This window comes from Akebia trifoliata, chromosome 6 (genome assembly GCF_017979445.1).
Source record: "Akebia trifoliata isolate Shusen 1 chromosome 6, ASM1797944v1, whole genome shotgun sequence".
Taxonomy (NCBI): domain Eukaryota; kingdom Viridiplantae; phylum Streptophyta; class Magnoliopsida; order Ranunculales; family Lardizabalaceae; genus Akebia; species Akebia trifoliata.
Window position 1 is genome coordinate 5,607,180 of NC_141380.1, and position 17,640 is coordinate 5,624,819.

General features: G+C 35.9%; 1 protein-coding gene across 1 annotated transcript; it reads right to left on the minus strand.

The window, feature by feature from the left end:
- Positions 1 to 5,904: 5,904 nt before the first annotated feature.
- Positions 5,905 to 11,828, minus strand: LOC147399855 (PWWP domain-containing protein 5-like). Its single transcript, XM_086445390.1, has 4 exons — positions 11,690 to 11,828; positions 8,480 to 11,550; positions 7,315 to 7,390; positions 5,905 to 6,355 (listed from the first exon to the last, which is right to left on the minus strand). The coding sequence occupies exon 2, from the start codon at positions 11,538 to 11,540 to the stop codon at positions 8,520 to 8,522; it is 3,021 nt and encodes a 1,006-aa protein (XP_086301516.1). The 5' UTR covers positions 11,541 to 11,550; positions 11,690 to 11,828; the 3' UTR covers positions 5,905 to 6,355; positions 7,315 to 7,390; positions 8,480 to 8,519.
- Between the last annotated feature and the right edge of the window lie 5,812 nt (positions 11,829 to 17,640).

Below are 17,640 nucleotides of genomic sequence, written 5' to 3' on the forward strand. Positions count from 1 at the left end.
ACTTTAATCATCTAACTCTAATTCTAGGGGAAACTTATTCTCCAATCTCTCAATCATTTTTAATGAAAACTTATGAATCTAATACATAAAAAAGACATTAATCAATGTGTGGGGACAAAAGAATATGCCATATGGCTCTTTATGGTTAGGCCCACACACTATGTGAAAGTTGGAAAATTCTACAAGAAAATTCGACGGCCTAGGGCCGTCATAATTTGTGATATTCCTTAGATTCAACGGCTTAGAGCTGTCGAATTTCTCTCATCCACCATTAATTTGACGATTTCAACCCATCGGAAGAAAAAAATTCGACAATGAAAATTTTGACGCCATAGTCCGTCAAATTTTACAATATTCGACAGTCTTGTACTGTTGAATTTGAACTTTTTTCACGTTGTGACATGTCCATATAGGATTCGGTTACTGGTCGGCTACTCCTCCGTCTTAATCTCTATCATAGTCTAGTAGCATGCATCCTGATATGCAATCCCTGCAAATATCACAATAAATCAGACAACATCTAAATTTGAGAATGACAATGGCACTCATCCTCCATAACAAGAACAATGATGCAACCAAGCAATATGTGACATTGCATTTTAACAAGTCAAAGACACTATAACCAAAATTGACACATATCTGCTATATGTAGATAAGCTTCCACGAAGTATAGAAATAACCGTGTGTTGTAATTCTCAACATGGTATAACGTAAGCCAAACAAAGCATAATATAGTGAGAGACTTTCAAAAATTATATAAAGATGAATGATAAATGCTAATGTATGCAATTTTCACTTTAAAAAATTTCGTTGTTTTTCTAAAAAAATTATTAACTAGATTGTGTGAGTGTAGTCACATGGTCAACGAAACTTAACGCTTGTTAATTACCATCCATCGTCAAACCTCATACAAACGATTGTAGTTGTAAAAATAAATAAATAAAGAATTGTCACCCATAGTTGAGGTTTGGAATTTGAGAACTTTCAAGTGATACATGGATTGCTATGAGCATCATGTTAAGTACACAAATAAAAGAAAAGATCTAGTGTGAAATTTGTTAGAAAAATATAACTTGAAAAATTGCTCTGAGGCACGTAGTAATTTACTTTGTCTTATAGATAGTAGACGCCCTTACTCCGATTGAATACGAAAATGTAGATGGGTTGCTGGCAAACTTATCTTCAGGATACAACAGAGTCCAGTTCTATCACAACTGAATATTTTCTCAAAATTTACATTATTTTGAGAAAATCTGTCACACAGAATCTCGGATAACGAATGCCTCTTTTGTAAAAAAATTTTGAATTATTTATTTTTAACAGAATTGATCTTCATAAATAGATAACAATCACAAAAGTTACATCCATTCGTAAATAATTTTTGAATCTCAATAAGTATGAAATCCATTGGAACTACTAGGCACCTATTCGGATCAAGGAATCCGTTAAGCACCCTGTAGGCCTCTTCGACAACTTTCGGTTATTTAAAAAAATTAAATACATGGTGATTTTTTAATCCCACACCTTTCTTTCTTATATTATATATTATATATATATATATATATATATAATAAAAAATAATTATTAAATTTCCATATAGCTAGAAGCCATTAGGAGCTCTCAAAAAGAGAGTCTTTGGATTGAAGAAAGAGTTGAGAATAAGTTCTTATTTATAGGTTTAAAAATCCCTTCAAAATATTTAGAAAGCAATGTGAGATTTACAAAATATTTGAAAAAGAAGTTAAAAAGAACTTTTACAAACTTTAATCCATGTGAAACGATATCAACCAATAGAAATGTTCTTTGAAAAAAAATACTTACTTTTCTTTTAAAAAGAAGTACACTGACCATAAAGTAACTTTCAAATATCAATTTAAAACAAACTAAATTAATTTTATTTGAATCAATTTTAAATAAATATTAATCAACATTTATTTTAACAAAATTAGGTCGCAATTGGAACATGATGCATATTTTTTAGATGTGCTTCGAGTAGGCATAATTTATAATTACATTATAGATAATGTTCTACGTGTATTTTAGTCATTAAAACAAAATTGAATGCATTAATTTATAATTTAATTAGGGGATGTGATATTCCAACTTTTTTTTTCCATTCGGTCAATGTGGCAAGTGCACAAAATCATAGATTTTTTTCTTCAGGATACACAAGAAAAAAAAAGATCTATGATTCTGTGCACTTACCACATCAATCGAGTATAGATCGAATGAAAATTTTCGAGTCAGAAATTATTAGTCATTAACTAAATTTCCAACATACGCAAAAGAAGTAGAATAGTCTAGGCTCTTGATAACTTCTACATTTGATGGGAAGCAAAGAATCAAAGCAATTATCAAACCAAAATTTAATACCCCAAAATTCTTTTATGGACCAAAAGAATGGGAAACACCTCACAAATGCTCGAAAATTATTAGTCATTAACTAAATTTCCAACATACGCTAAAGAAGTAGAATAGTCTAGGCTCTCGATAACTTCTACATTTGATGGGAAGCAAAGAATTAGAGCAATTATCAAACCAAAATTTAATACCCCAAAATTCTTTTATGGACCAAAAGAATGGGAAACACCTCACAAATGCTAATAAACATTCCAACAACCAATGTGGGACCCTCTAATTAAGACTACATGGCTAGAAAAATCCCTATAATTCATGTGCAAAAGTTTTTGTTTATAATAGAAGGAAGTTTGTGGGGCTAAATATCTTGGAATGATCAATGCACCTAACAAAGATCTAACTTGTCTACATAGATGGAATTAATAAACAAACAATGATTGATACCCACTCACCATATCTTTTAAATACTGAATGACGATCGTTACGGCTCCTTCTCATTTTAAAAAACTCACTAAAGCCGCCCATGCGGGGTTCAGCACCCCCTTGTGCCTTGTGGTGGGCACCACCATTTAAAATGAGAGGTCAAGAAGAAAAATCATTGGGATTGTCAATTTTGTTGACTAGTCAAAAACATCAGTCAACGATTACCCTTCACTAATTTAAAAAGAAGAAGAATTAGACTATGGCTTTCCACCCGATATTGACAGCTGACTTAAGAGTGGTGATTCCATAGTGGAGAAAATGTGGAGTTAAGCACTAGTAGTCTCACGTGTTGAGTTTTCATTGGATCTAATCACCCATTAGTAGAAAATGGAAAAATTCTGACCGTCCATATATCTATTTTTTATTTTTTTTATTTTTATAATTGCCCAACTCAAGATTTTCGAGAAAATCACGTCCGATATAACGGCAGATGAAATATTTTTTGACAAAATATACTCCCAAGAGAAATTAGGTTGTAGATTTATTTGTTTGATTAACATGCTTAATTCAGACAGTCGTGCCTAAAAAGAAAATTTAAATCTTTTTGTAAAGTTGACAAACATATTTATCAAAATTTCAAATCCTCATATTTGTCGTGACTGTTGAGCTCATAGAAATTGATATTTCATAACATGGTATCAGAGCATTGTTTTATATAGGTCATGGGTTCAAATCTTTTCACTCTTATGGGTGAGGGGGCGTGTTGAGTATATATGTTCCTCAACTCTCAAGTGAGTCATACCTTAGTTAAGTCCCGTGACCATAATTCTCCCCCTTCTCCAGAAAATCAATCTTTTAGAGTAAACAAGACAATGAGTGTCCGATGTGAGACTAAATCCAACACACTCTATGCCAAAACATAGGGATATATGAATTGGGTGACGTAGATGAGAGAATCCGATGTGGGACTAAACTCAATAGATTTACTTGATTCATAAAAATAACAATCTCGTGTAAACACATGTTAACATCTATATATCTAATATGACTATAAGTTAACATGTACTATAATAAAATATCTTAAGAATTTAAACAAGAAACTTTCAACAAAAACATATAATGGACATTAATTAGATGAAGATATTATATCAAATTTACAATTTACTTAATATCAATGCTGCAAAATCTATCTCAGACGAAGAGTTTAGGAAGCATTGTTGATTAAGAGGAAGATAAGACAATAGGGGATTGAGCAAACAAAAAGATTCACAGTTTCCATTAGATAATTAAAGGTCAATTGATCGTACAGTTTACATGCAATGAGTGTTTAGAGAACTTCATATGTGTCATACATTTAAATTTGATCTATTTTGAATGAAGAAAGCGGAACAAACAAACAAGAGTACACAAGCAATTTGGTCAGTGCTAGTAGGGTCCCACAATAGATGCTAGACGTAATGTTTGGGCACGTGGCATAAGGAGGTAGAGAAGCGAAAATTTCGGTTCCGACAAAAAAGAGACTTGCGAAGCAGCGGAGCCCGCGGTTCTCTCCCTTGCGAAGTAAGGAATAACTCGTTTGAGTGTTGCAGAAGAGTAGGCTGTTAATTCGACACGCGGCCACTCACACCACTTACAAAGGAGGAAGTGACACGTGGCTTATCTTTGGGCCTGGACCTGGGCTTCGATTTTAGGGCGTAAGATGAACTTCTTCGACTAAAATCTTCATAGTTCATTTAAATATTTGGAATAATGCTGAAATGACCTCAAGATTGGAACTTACATCGCACACTACCACGTGAAAGTTTATGGGAATCATAGATGTTTTTCTTCGAGATATTAGTGAAAAAGCATCTATGGTTCCTATCCATTTGAATTCCAATATTGAAGTCACTCCAGCACAATTCTTAAATTTATTAAGAACTTTTTGATAAAAAAGAATAAAATTGTGAACTGTTGACACCCATTTAACCAGGATCAGACCAATGGGAAGATTTTGGGTCCTTTTTTTTTTTTTTTTTTTAAATCGATTATGATTTAGAACCAAAATTGATGGGAATTGATAAAGCCCAAGAAATGAAACCAAATAAAGAGACATTATTTGACAATTTTGCTTCTGATTCTATTGATTTGAGAACCAAAACCAGTACAACTAGAATCAAAGAAAAATTAACAGCTCTAATTCCTATAGAAATCAAATTGAAATAGACCCATTAACCTCCCTAATAATAATCTTAGTAAGAATCACATAAAATTATTATTTTTTAAATTACAAAAATATCATTTTAATCTTTAATGTTATATTAATTTAAAAGTCTCTTGCAAATTTAAAATCTTTCGAATTAATATTTTAGACTACAAAAAATTACCTTAGTGACATTAAATTATAAGAAATCTGTTCTTTTTGGGATTTCTCCTCTTTACCTCCTATTTTGAAAGAAAGGAAAAAAACATAGATTGAATATTACATGAACTCAAAAGCAAGCTTAGACCTAGTCCTTAGAAACGGTACATCAACTCTCTATGGATGAGTGAGAAATTTATTTCGCTCTCAAATCCTGGATTTATCCCTTATTTACAAAATTACCCTTACTATGATTGACGTGGCACACACTGAAAAGCCTACGAGCAAGAAATACTCAGGAGCCAAAAGAACTTAGGATTTTGTTAACATGGCCCAATGGAACAATGTTAAGGTATAACCCACCAAAAACCCAAAAGAACTATATACCCGTTTTGGTATTTATTTATTTACTTTCCTAGCCTTGTTGCAAACCTCTAATAAATTCTAGTAAAATAAATAAAATAAAAATAACAATAATAAAGTTTTTACTTCGTCGTCAATCCAGTGCCATAGATCCGATTCCATGAACTACTTACAATAACACTTATATCTATCTTTACAATTATAATGAGAGAGGCTAGGTTAGAAAGTGGTTCGGCAACAAATTTATTTTAAGCGCACATGTGCCACCTTCGGAGTCACCTATATATAATGAGAGAGTTGAATGGAATCGATGAATTCAAAATGAGAGTCTCTTCCCCATACACACACTCTTGTCTACTAACATAAAATATCTTAACCATGAACCATAGCCCATAAATCAAACCAAACAGCAAGACGAGTAAGGAGACTAACTGTCATCTCTATATTTTATGCAAACGTACAAGTCCAGAAGAAAGTTAAAATAGGACTAACAAAAAAGCATCCAAGTACATAAACAGTAGATGGGTCAACAAACATAAAATAAAGCTACCAAGGAGATCTCTGCACTGGTTCTTCCTTCTAACACTCAATCCAGATGTTGGGTCTAATAAGAAGATATCCACACAAAAAAGGGCAGGAAAACAAAACTTAGACAAACTATATCTGGGTTAGCGTCCAGTGTTCAGTAAATCAGCAAAATCAGTAATAAGCCCAAAGCTGATCTTGAACGCAATCCTCTAAAAGTCTAGTCTAAATTAACGCTCTCTCTCTCTCTCTCTGTTCCTTTTAAGCTCCGTCTACTTGCATCGACATCAAAAACTGGATCCATTTGAACTTTCTCACATCTCCCTTGCGCGGTTTTCTAAGATGCTGCAAGTGTTTTTACATGGTTAGCAAAGAGTGGCAACTGTGGATGCAGCAGCTCACCAATCAAATGTAAGTACAAACACAAAGTAATACGATCCCCAGTTATCCTCTCAAGAAGGTTGCCCAAGTCCACATTGAAACTTTAAGCAAAACAGGGGGAAAAATGCATATTAAATAGAGATTGGGTTGTTTCTCATTTTCATTGTCATATTAAATGGAAATTTTCTTTCCTTGGGTTGTTTCACTGACTATTTGTTTGGTGTTTCTAAATTTATGGTAGTTTCAGATCATAATATATTTACTTATTATTTCAACAATTATTTTTTTTATCTCAATACATCACATTAGGATAGTTTACTTCATCTTGCACCCCAAGGCTTTCAATAACATTATTGGACTGTGTTAATTAGCAGGGGATGATAATTACAGTTATTTTTGAAGATGTCGATACCAGAACAGTGTTAAAAAACTGCGATAGTTATAGTGGCCGTTACTTGACTACAAGGAAAAAAAAAAAGTATAACTATAAAATTTAACTGTTTTATGATAATCTACATCAGAGGCTCCTCTACAAGAAATCAGGAACTACACGTTATGCTAATGTTGACTACCAGAAAACAAAATAATCAGTAAGCCTACATTAGCAAACTTCTTGATAGGAATCTTGTTTTGAATCTTACGGTCCAATGATCCTCCTAATGATTTTAAAATCCTATTTTCAATTATGAAAACATCGCTCCAGTCTTGCAATAAGATTTCCAAATTTAAAAACATTCTATTTAATCGAGGACAAAGAATATACAAAAATGATCAACTAAATTTCAGTAAATATTGTTCTTAACAATGTCATGAAATTTCAAAAGAAAGAGAAAGCTGGCCACAAGTATCTCTAGTTAACATACAAAACAGAATGAACTGGAAAAAGAAAATGAGAAATTATATAGGAACCCAGATTGCCCTACCTCAGCTGGAGACTGACATTTTTTCTGATAGAGCCAACAATTTGCATGGTATCTGGCATTATTCTTAAATCTCCACCTGAGTAAATAGTATAAATGAACATTAGGATAACACACCATCAGAAAAAGCGTAATGAAGGAAAAGGAGGAAACATAACGTCATGTCAAGTAGACAGTAAGGATGGTTCGTGACCGCATGACAGCACAAATATTGATGAGGATGAAACCAACATTTGACAGGTTTCATCTAAGAGATTCCAATATAAAATTCGATTCAACTGAACAATTATGATCACATGACCTTTGGGTTTCTTCGGTACCACTTTTGGTCTATGAGAGTCTCAGATGCATCCCACAAACGTAGGGTCCTGCATCTGAGACTCTCATAGAGACCAAGAGACCTCCCTAGCAAAAATTTCCTTGAAACTGATCAAATAAACCTTTTTTTTCTTAATCTCAAAAACAAGAATGGATTCTATGGTTAGGAACTTAGGACTAAGTGGTCATTTTCAACTTTGCGTAGAGGATCTCCTAGGATGAGACTCATCAGATGGTGGACCCCACCTCTTGCATGTGAGGCCAAGTCTAGCATCACATGTTGGTGGTAAGCCATCTCTATGGTTTACCAATGGTATTTACCGGTGACCACTGCCACAGATTTCCTTTGAGGAAAAAAGAGAGCTGCTATTGGCACCCCAATTTCGTGAATTATTTATCACCACCCAATTAAAGATTAAATCAAACTCTTCAAACATTATCAAGGTTTACTTCTTTTTTTTATAAGTACAACGATTTTATAAATATCAATATCAAAGGGGAAAATACAGAAGGAAAAAACACGAAACAACAACAACACTACGAGTTGCATAAACTCTCCCATCTAAACACAAAATCCATGAATGAAAACATTATTACACTCGTTCAAACAATTTCAGTAGTTGTTTAAAATTATGATTAGGCTCATAAAAAATCCTAAACCCAAAAAATAGAAATCTAGCAACAAAAAAAGAGCTTTTATTGGGACACCAGCTTTTACTAAATTTCAACCGTTCACTTATTTTCTTTATTTTTAATTGAGGTGTAATAAATAAAAGTGGGGGAGCCAGTAGCATCTCTCAGGAAAAAACTTCCATCAATCAAATACAGAAAGGAGCTACAGTAAGAATACCTGAACTTCCAAACCAACTCCTTTCCCAACAGTGAAGATTTCAACTTGTGTTACCCTCAAAGGATTTCACGTCTTTTCTGCCTTCTGCTGTGGCACGAGGAGAAGCTTTACATACTGCTGACGACAAATATTTTAGCTGATAACTGACAAGTGCTGGGCCAAAAGTGCTGAATTTCCCTGCACTACTGAATGCTACTTCTGCATCACTACGCCTCTCAAAAATGACTCTGGCACGCTTGGCCTTCCTCATTACTTCTGTTTCTGATTCCTTCAAAGACCCATAGCGACTAAATATCTTATTTAAATCCGTTTCTGAAGGAATAGAATCTGCCTCAGTAAAGTTCAGTATTAGTGCTGTTGGGGATAAATCTCCTACACACTTCCCATTCATATCGTCTACACCTGGTTCAATATTAGGACAGTCAGAGTCAATGGTGGGATTCAATTCAAGAGAATTTTTTGATTCAAATGAGGGGCTATCCTTAGAGTCTCCTTTTCTCTTCTGATTATTGGTCGACGGTTGCTCTTCAGGACTGCTTTGGATAATCCTGTCGGTCCAATAGGAGTCATTCCCGTAGTTACATGTTTCGGCCGAGCTGGTCTTCGAGTTGGACGGTGTTTTGTTTTTAGCATCAGTTTTACCACCACCAAATTTCTTCTTCCCAGAGCTGGAATTGTCCAGGCTGATCGAATTCCTAAAATCAGTGAAGAAACCAACTATGATATTCAGAAAACTGTAACCTTTCATGGGATCTCGCGCAGCCAAGCAGAGTTGTGATAACAACTCATCCGGAGAAGAGTATTCCTTTGGAATGACTACCCTTTGTTTATGGGATCTCTTTGCAGTGTGGGGGGAAACATCAACATCATCTACCTTATGTTTGAGGAGTGGAGGGGAACCAGCCAGTTGGCTAGCAATTCTTCGGATGCGTTCTCCAACCCTGAGTGGAGTAGGAGACTCAGAATTTAAATTTCTTGATGGCAAAAGCATTTGTTTCCTACTTTGCACTGCCAAGTTATCAGAAAAGGAATCAATGTCTTTATGCTTCTTGTGAGAGGATAGTGAAGCAGACTTACTGGCACCCTTCACACCATTTGCACCATATGGCAAAGAACTCTTCCCATCCATCAACTCCGACAATCTTTTTTCTTTTCTTCTAGGATTCAAAGCATCCTCCGAACTATTTTGGCTTCTAAACTTTCTTTTTCGAGAGGGCTCCTGCTCTTCTGCCTTGGAAACTGGAGTTGCATGCTCGGCATCATTCTCCAGTAAACCTCCATATACCCAGAATCTGGGCAGTTGAGAATAACCCTTCGAACGATAAAAGGCCGCTAATTGAGCCTGAACCATGACAAGTTCAAGCCTATCACCTCCGCCATTTGGGTTCATTGCTAATGCTTTAATATATTCGGCGAGTTTAACAGGTTCAAATGATGTAACACTTAGGGTTTTGTCCACAACATCTTTTCTACATGCCTCTTCCCGAATCCCAGCATTTTTTATAATCTGCGTCCTTATCTTGGCATAGGCCTCGTCTGGTGTGCAAGAACAAGACAGCCCCAACTCTACCCGCCTAGAAACCTCATCTAAAGCGCAATCAACGGCATCATGGAAAGCTTTCAAATTGGCTTGTTTCTCCATCTGTGAGAAATGTGTTTTGAAGGGCTTCAATGATGATGCTTCATTCCAAGCAAATGTTTGATCCCCAAAATAAGCTACCAAAAATCTGTCATTTTTCTGATACTTTTTTGCAATTTCTGATGAATCTGAAGGATCAAATATCTGTCCAGGCCACCATGGATGGCTCCTCACTTTGCCCCAGACCATATCAGGAACAAAAAAATCATCTTCACATTGTTCAAACGACGTATCCTGTTCTGTGATTTCTATCTTTGGGTTTTCATCGAAACTAACATCTGTAGCATCATTTGCTGCGTCGTCATCAATATCACTTCCTACTAATTTAACCTCGACTCCTTCAATACAAGGCTCATCGGGCAGGCACATTTCTTCCTTAACAACCTCGTCTGCAACGTTCTGGTTACCCACTGAGTCAGAACAGGTGTTCAAATCAACAACTAGACTACCCTTATTGGAGTCGTTTCCACTAAGCTCAATAGGCCTCACTTCAGAAACATGAGATCCCTCGATTTGATTTTGTTCCTGCTTACAGGACCCGCCTTCTTCCTCTGTTTTAACATCAATTTCCATAGGTTGATTCTCCTCTCCAGCAGAATCACCAGTGCCCATGTTTTGGTCTTCACATGGTGGAGAAATACAGGCTTCTGCAACTTGAAACTCTGAATCTAGATTCGAATCCTGCAAAGGCCTAAAAGTTTCAGCAACTCCTTCGGTAATCTCAGCCATTGAATCTGCATCAACTGTAACAGAAGGTCCACTGTTTATATTCTTCTCAACGGAATCTGAGTCCAATCTTTCATCCCCATCTATCTGATTCGAAATCACTTCATCAATTTTGGAAACTGCCTCTTGTTTTTCATCTTGGGCATGAGTAATATTTTCACAAGTATCTAAATTTGGCATAGAAGACCTCCTCGGATCACTATTTGGAAACGATTCAACACCTACAGCTGTACTTCCACCAACTGTCTCAACCTCGAAGTTTCCGTTCTCTTCCAGGCATGATGGATTCAAAACTTCTACAACAACTTGGTTTTGTTCAACCGGTGATTCAACGATCTTCATCGAACATTCCACCTTTACAACTTCAGTTTCGGTTTTTCGCTCCTCAACTTCCGAAGAACCAACTTTCTGCAACACCGATGCATCGAACCGCTCACCTTCATTCTCATCAACACCACCTTCATTCACAGATACTTCTTTCAAATTCCCTTCAACACGATCATCCGAACCGTCGATTGACGATTCTACTAGGTCCTCTCCTCCGCCAGAAACCCTAACCTGATCGATTCCTCCCTCGGTTAGGGTTTCAGATACAGAAACGTTGGTTGTAACTGTAACCCTGGAAATTTCGTCCTGGTCCTCGAGGGGAACAGCATCCAAGTTCAAGTTGAGATCTTTGGATGGATTCGCAGACATGAAGAAAACCCTAATATAATCCAAATCCAAATCCAAATCCAAAAATAAATAAAAATGGATGCTGTTTTCTATATCCTTATAATCCTTGAAAATAAAAACCCTAACCGAATGTCTGTAAAATTTAGGAAATATATAAGGAGGTTGCGTACCTGTTGAGTTACTAAGCGTTGGATGAAAGGCGCCGTTTAGGAAGAATAGAGGTTAAGATTTGCCTCTTTAACTGCTGCGACACCGGTTAGGAGTCGGGAGACCAAACCCCTCTCCACCTTTCCTTGAATTTGTTGTCAACAGGCAGAATGCCACGTGGCTCGACGAACTGATAAATAAATAAATACAAATTTTATTTTTATTTTTATTTTTATTTTAAAATAAATATGAGTCATGATAATATGACTCGCCCAGTGGCATACTCAAATGATTCCATGACGTGACAAGTGGGGTACTGTAGATCTGAACACGTCGAGATACACAATGGCAGTTCTCCATAGAAAAAAAAGTGTATTAGAGAATCGTATATCCCGAGGTGTATAGATCTACTGTTCCAGAACTTATCCACGTCATGATGTCCACTAAATTAGTTAAAAGTTCAAACGAGTTAACTAGAAACTTCAAACGTGTAGATTTGACTTTAGAGTTTAGTCGTGACTCAATGAGTTTTAAACGCGGCACGCTATTTGCACCCACTTGATTGTTTTCACCCATCATTCCATACCAAATGGGAAAATACTGGAATGACACAAGGTATTTACTGCGATTCTCACAAGTCTTACGTGGGATGTGCACATATTCATAGATCCTCGTGATACAAGTAAAAATCATCTACGGTTAGGTATGCATCTCCATGTCAGAATTGTGAGAATCACAATAAATCTTGTGTCACCCCAGCACGACTCTACCAAGTGTGGTTGGTTCTTCTTCTTTTTTTTTATTATTTCTTCTTCTTCCTCCCTCTCTCTCTCTCTCTCTCTTTCTTTTTTTTCCATGCATCTATATAAATGTTTCAACAAAAATTTCATGGTACAAGAAGTAATACCTTTAGAATTTACAAAATAGGTTATAAATGATCGTGAAAATCTAGACTCCTAAACTAAGTGTTGCTCAAAAATTTTGGTAGCGAAAAAAAAAAAATTCAAATAAAGCATCATTCGGAGGATCAATACCAAATTCATCAATCTACCTAAAAGGATTATGTAGGCTCATACAATGTCTCAATCAATAAATTTCTATCGAATCCGTTTTGATGGATTCGATAGGATCCCATCGAATTGCAATGAAAGTTTTTTGTAACTTTCCATCAAGCAAAAGTTAGTCTATTGAAGAAAGAAGAAAATAATAATAATAATAAGTAGGTGTGGCAAGAAATTTAGAAAATTATGTTTAAGCGGGTAAGATGACCAAAAAAGGAGTATGCAAATACCCTTACCCATTTTAGACAATATTGAGAAATTCAAGAGCTGTCCCTTTGTCAAGTCATCTTGATATCTTTCATGGAGGAGAGAGAAAATTTAGTGTTATTTGTCATTGAAATTGACTTGTTGGATGTATATTTACATTTTTAATATAATAATTAAATTTTCATGATTTAAATATTTAATAAATTTATAATCTTTTGAAGCATCTCTTAGTTTACCTTATTTTAGAAAATGTTTTAATTATTTAAATTGAAAATATATATTGTATGAATAAAAAATATTTAATTCCTAGGGATTAAAAAAATAACTAAGTTGATGCAAGTGGATCCAATCTAACTCAATCCGACACAACTAAATTAATCTAATCTAGACCATTTGGAAGAAACAAAAGAATTGGCCCCTCCGAGGATTCAACTCTACACCCATTCAATCGGATAGGTGGTTTAGTCCCCTACGGGAGTCAACCCCTATTCCCTCTACACATAGGTAGTTCAACTCCTCTATAGTAACCGACCCGTCCTCTCTCTTGAACCTTAGGAGGCTCGGCCCCATGTTCATGTCTTCTTTCCCTTCCTTTCACACTCGGGCCTTTTAATGTAGTGGACACCTTTATGTTTTTATCTAAAAGAGGTTCGCTCCTTAGGGGAATTGGCTCATCTATGTCCCAATTTAAATGAGGTTTGGCTCCAAAGCAAGTCGACCCCTCAATGTTTTAAACCAATGGTGGTTCAATCCCTAAGGAAGTCGACTCCTCGACAATCCAAACTAAACGTGGTTCAGCCCCTTAAGGATCCAACCCCTCTTCATTATATCCCAAAAGTGATTAGGCCTCCTCGGGGTCCAATCCTTCCTAATCACATCTAAAAGCAATTGGACGTCTTAAAGGAACCAATTCTTTTTCACCATCTCAAAAGATATAGCAAAATCCACAAGAGGTTAAACCCCTTTTTTGTATTATTCCTATAGACACTCCAATTTGAACGGGCCCTCACTTGAAAGGGCCCAAAAACAATAATTTTTCAATAAATTTGGCCAACGGGCCTCGAAGGCCCGACTCATCAAAATATGGCATCTTTGCCAAAATCAAAGCCCCTAAAACCTCTCAACGGGTTATTGAGCTCACCAAAAGGACTCGGTATGCTCCCATCTACCCCGCTCCACTCGAAACATCGATTTTCAACAAAATTGGCCAATGGACCTCAAAGGCCCAAAACATTAAAAAGTGACAGTTTGATTGAACCGAGGCCCCTAAGACCTCCCAATGGTCTAAGGGACCCACTAAAGGGGTTCGAGCCATCCTACACTTGTCCAACCTTCACCGCTCCGCCCATGCATCCAAAAAATATCAAATTTTGGATAAAATTCTCTCACGGACCTAAAAAGCCCGATTTGCCAACACGTGGCATTTTTTATCGAATCAACAATTGCAAAAATCTCAAAAAATTAAAAAAAATATATTTAAAAACGTGAGACTTGGGATGCCTACCCTTCCTCTACTTCCACCTCTCCACCTCCGAAATCCACAAACACCTTAAACCCATTCAAAGCCCATAAACCTGTAATTATCCAAAAACCAATTTTCACCTTACACCCTAATATAAAATTAATCCCATATCACCTAAACCCTAAAACCTACCCACTCTCAAAATCCAATCCAAAACAAACCCTACCCATCCAAGCCAAAATAACCTACAACTCTCCTAAAATCCAAGTCCAATACATTCAAAGCCCACAAGACATTACCCATACCTAATTCATTATCCTAACCCATTAACCACTACCCACATCAACCAATCACCCTCTCAACATCAAAAGATGACACATGTCATCATCCCCTTCCACCTCCTTCATCTAATCACCTACCCCCATCATCATTCCCTAAACAATTCATCTAACCCACATCACTTCCCTCAAAAATCACCTCAACCCATACCCTACCCTAACATAACATATCCCTATTCTCTAACATCATCAACCACCCACATCACAACTCATACCTACACATCATAACCTATCATTATTCCCTAACATCATCAATCACCTACATCACAACCTATATCTCTATCCATCACCTTCCTTAAAATACTTCAACAAAATCATCTCAACCCATACCCCTCTCATCATCAACTAACTAACCCACACCCTATTCTCTAATCAAACAACCACCATCGACCAATCAACCAATCTCATTATCTCACTCTCTCATCATGTTTGCCACATGTCTTCACCCCCTTAATCCTCCTAAAAATCAATCTACCAACCTTTTACATAACCCATCCTCCTAAATCTACACATCTCACCTCTAATCAAACAACCACCATCAACCAATTAATCAATCTCATCATCTCACTCTCTCATCATGTTTGCCACATGTCTTCACCCCCTTAATCCTTCCAAAAACCAATCTACCAACCTTTTACATAGCCCATTCTCCTAAATCTACACATCTCACCTCTTCAACCAACCAAACACTCATTCTCTAAACAACTTCCTTACACCTTCATTCATTCCATCAACCACCACTCATCTCACCCCACCAAACACTCTACCCCAATGAATTTGGGTAGGATCTAAACATCACCCATTTTCACCTATTACACAATTACCCTTAAATCCTCTCAAAATTTCATATCCTCCACCCCCAAAACCAATGCCATTATCCATTTTTCAACCCTTCACCCCATTATACCCCTAAATACTTTCCAAACATCTATAAATATCACCCTCCTCTTCCAAAAAATGGTCCCCAATTCTCATTCCAAAAAAAATATCATCAATCCTTTCTTAACCACTATTACCAATTCCCACCAAGTTTGTCAATCATCTCTTACTATTCCACACCAAGTTTCACTAAGAAAAAAAATCCATCTTCTCTACTTATCTCCACTACTCTCTCATATTATCTTCTAAAAAAGGGTATTTCACTCTCATAATCCATCAAGGACCTAAGAAGCATAGAAGAAGAAGAAGAAGGAAAGAAAGAAAAGTGATTTTAAAGCTTCAAGGTGGGTTCATAGTACACTCCCCCTCTCTCTCTCTCTACCTTCTCCTCATCCCTCTTCTTCATTTTTTTTTTGATGACTTAGAATGAATGGATCTCAAGTCTAAGGGTCTATAAGGAGCATCTCCATCAATGGGATGACCCTATGATCAAGCCAAGAACAAATCCCTACTTAGGGTACAAATGCACGACACGTGACACTTTATTTTTCACTTTTTTAAATCAAAATGACCGAGTTCTTTGAGGTTACTATCACTTGACGGGGAGAAAAGGGTGCCTAACACCTTCCCTTTTCTCCAACCTAGCCGCTTACCCCAGATCTCAAGGTTTGATCAATCCTTATCCACCGCGAGTCACCATATGCCAAAAATGTCATTTTTTGAAAAATGCACACCAGGTGACCATTTACACCTACTTACAACATGAATGGTAGCGACTCCAAATCATAGTAGATGTGACCGTCGTAATGGCGAAATTCACGTATCTACAATTCAATATTTGTCTAGCCTTCCAAAATTTACGAGTTTTATCCTTAAAGCTACCTAAGTAGCGATATAAGAAGGAATTATCATCAAGGAATACCAAAGAACACTATTACTGCCAAGATAAATATCAGGGACATAGCATAACTAAGTCAACTAGGAGAATTAAGTAGTCACTAAGTTTAAGCAATTACAAAGTAGAAGTCACCCCTGTGTCAATTACAAAAATCACGTGGAGTAGAGCTTTAAGGCCCTTATGACATCATGGGTTTTAATTAAATTTAATGGAAGACAACGTTGGAAGTAGTTACATTTGAGTTTAATGCTCTGTATTTTTAAGTCAATACTATAAATAACAAGACTTCTCTCACTCAAACTCAAAGCACAAGCCACACAAAAATTCTCTTACTTTTGTACTTTTCATTTTGCTTTACATTTATATCAAGTACTAACTTAATCGTCAGAGACCTTTTGACTGACACCATACCGATGTCTTTTCACGTGAAACCAACGAAAAAGACAATTGAAAAAGAAGAATTCACCAGAGAAGACGACAAAAGTTAGCATTCATTACAACACGAAAATTGAGGACTACAAACATCAAGGGACACATATTTATAAGGAATGGGAGATCCAAAAAAACCTTCTACATATATTATTAATATATAATTAAAAGCCTAAATGATTTGGGAATTTTTTCCCACGAACAATAGACTATTCATTTTAATTTCAAAAATGATAAATCGGATGACTATATAAAATTTTTTATTGATAAAATTACATTGATAGTTTCACATATGAGTAATGTAGGAAACATCTTTATCATCCCCCCCATAAACAGAATTGTCATTGTCTATCCTTCAATTTGTCTTACTATTTTTGGAATTAAAACATTAAGAAAAGTGAGATTTTTTTTTTTTTTTTTTCTGTTTTACAAGTAGTAAATACTTTTTCTTTTATAGTTAAAACAATTCACTTTATAATTTTTTTCCCATTTTAACCAAAATATCTTAATTCGCAATAAATAATGGGAAATGTTCAGCACCCTAAGTTTTACCACACACTTTAACAAACGTTTTTTGTCCTACATGAGTTAGAAGTTTTGGAATGGGCTGATTTTTGGTGAGGATGATCTCTATGATTAGAAGATCATCCTCCCCAAAAATCAGCCCATTCTGAAATGTTTAGCCCCATGTTTACACGTT

What these genes read in the sequence shown, in the direction of transcription:
- LOC147399855 (XM_086445390.1), bottom strand. Translation starts at nt 11,540, where the DNA reads ATGTCTGCGAATCCATCCAAAGATCTCAACTTGAACTTGGATGCTGTT.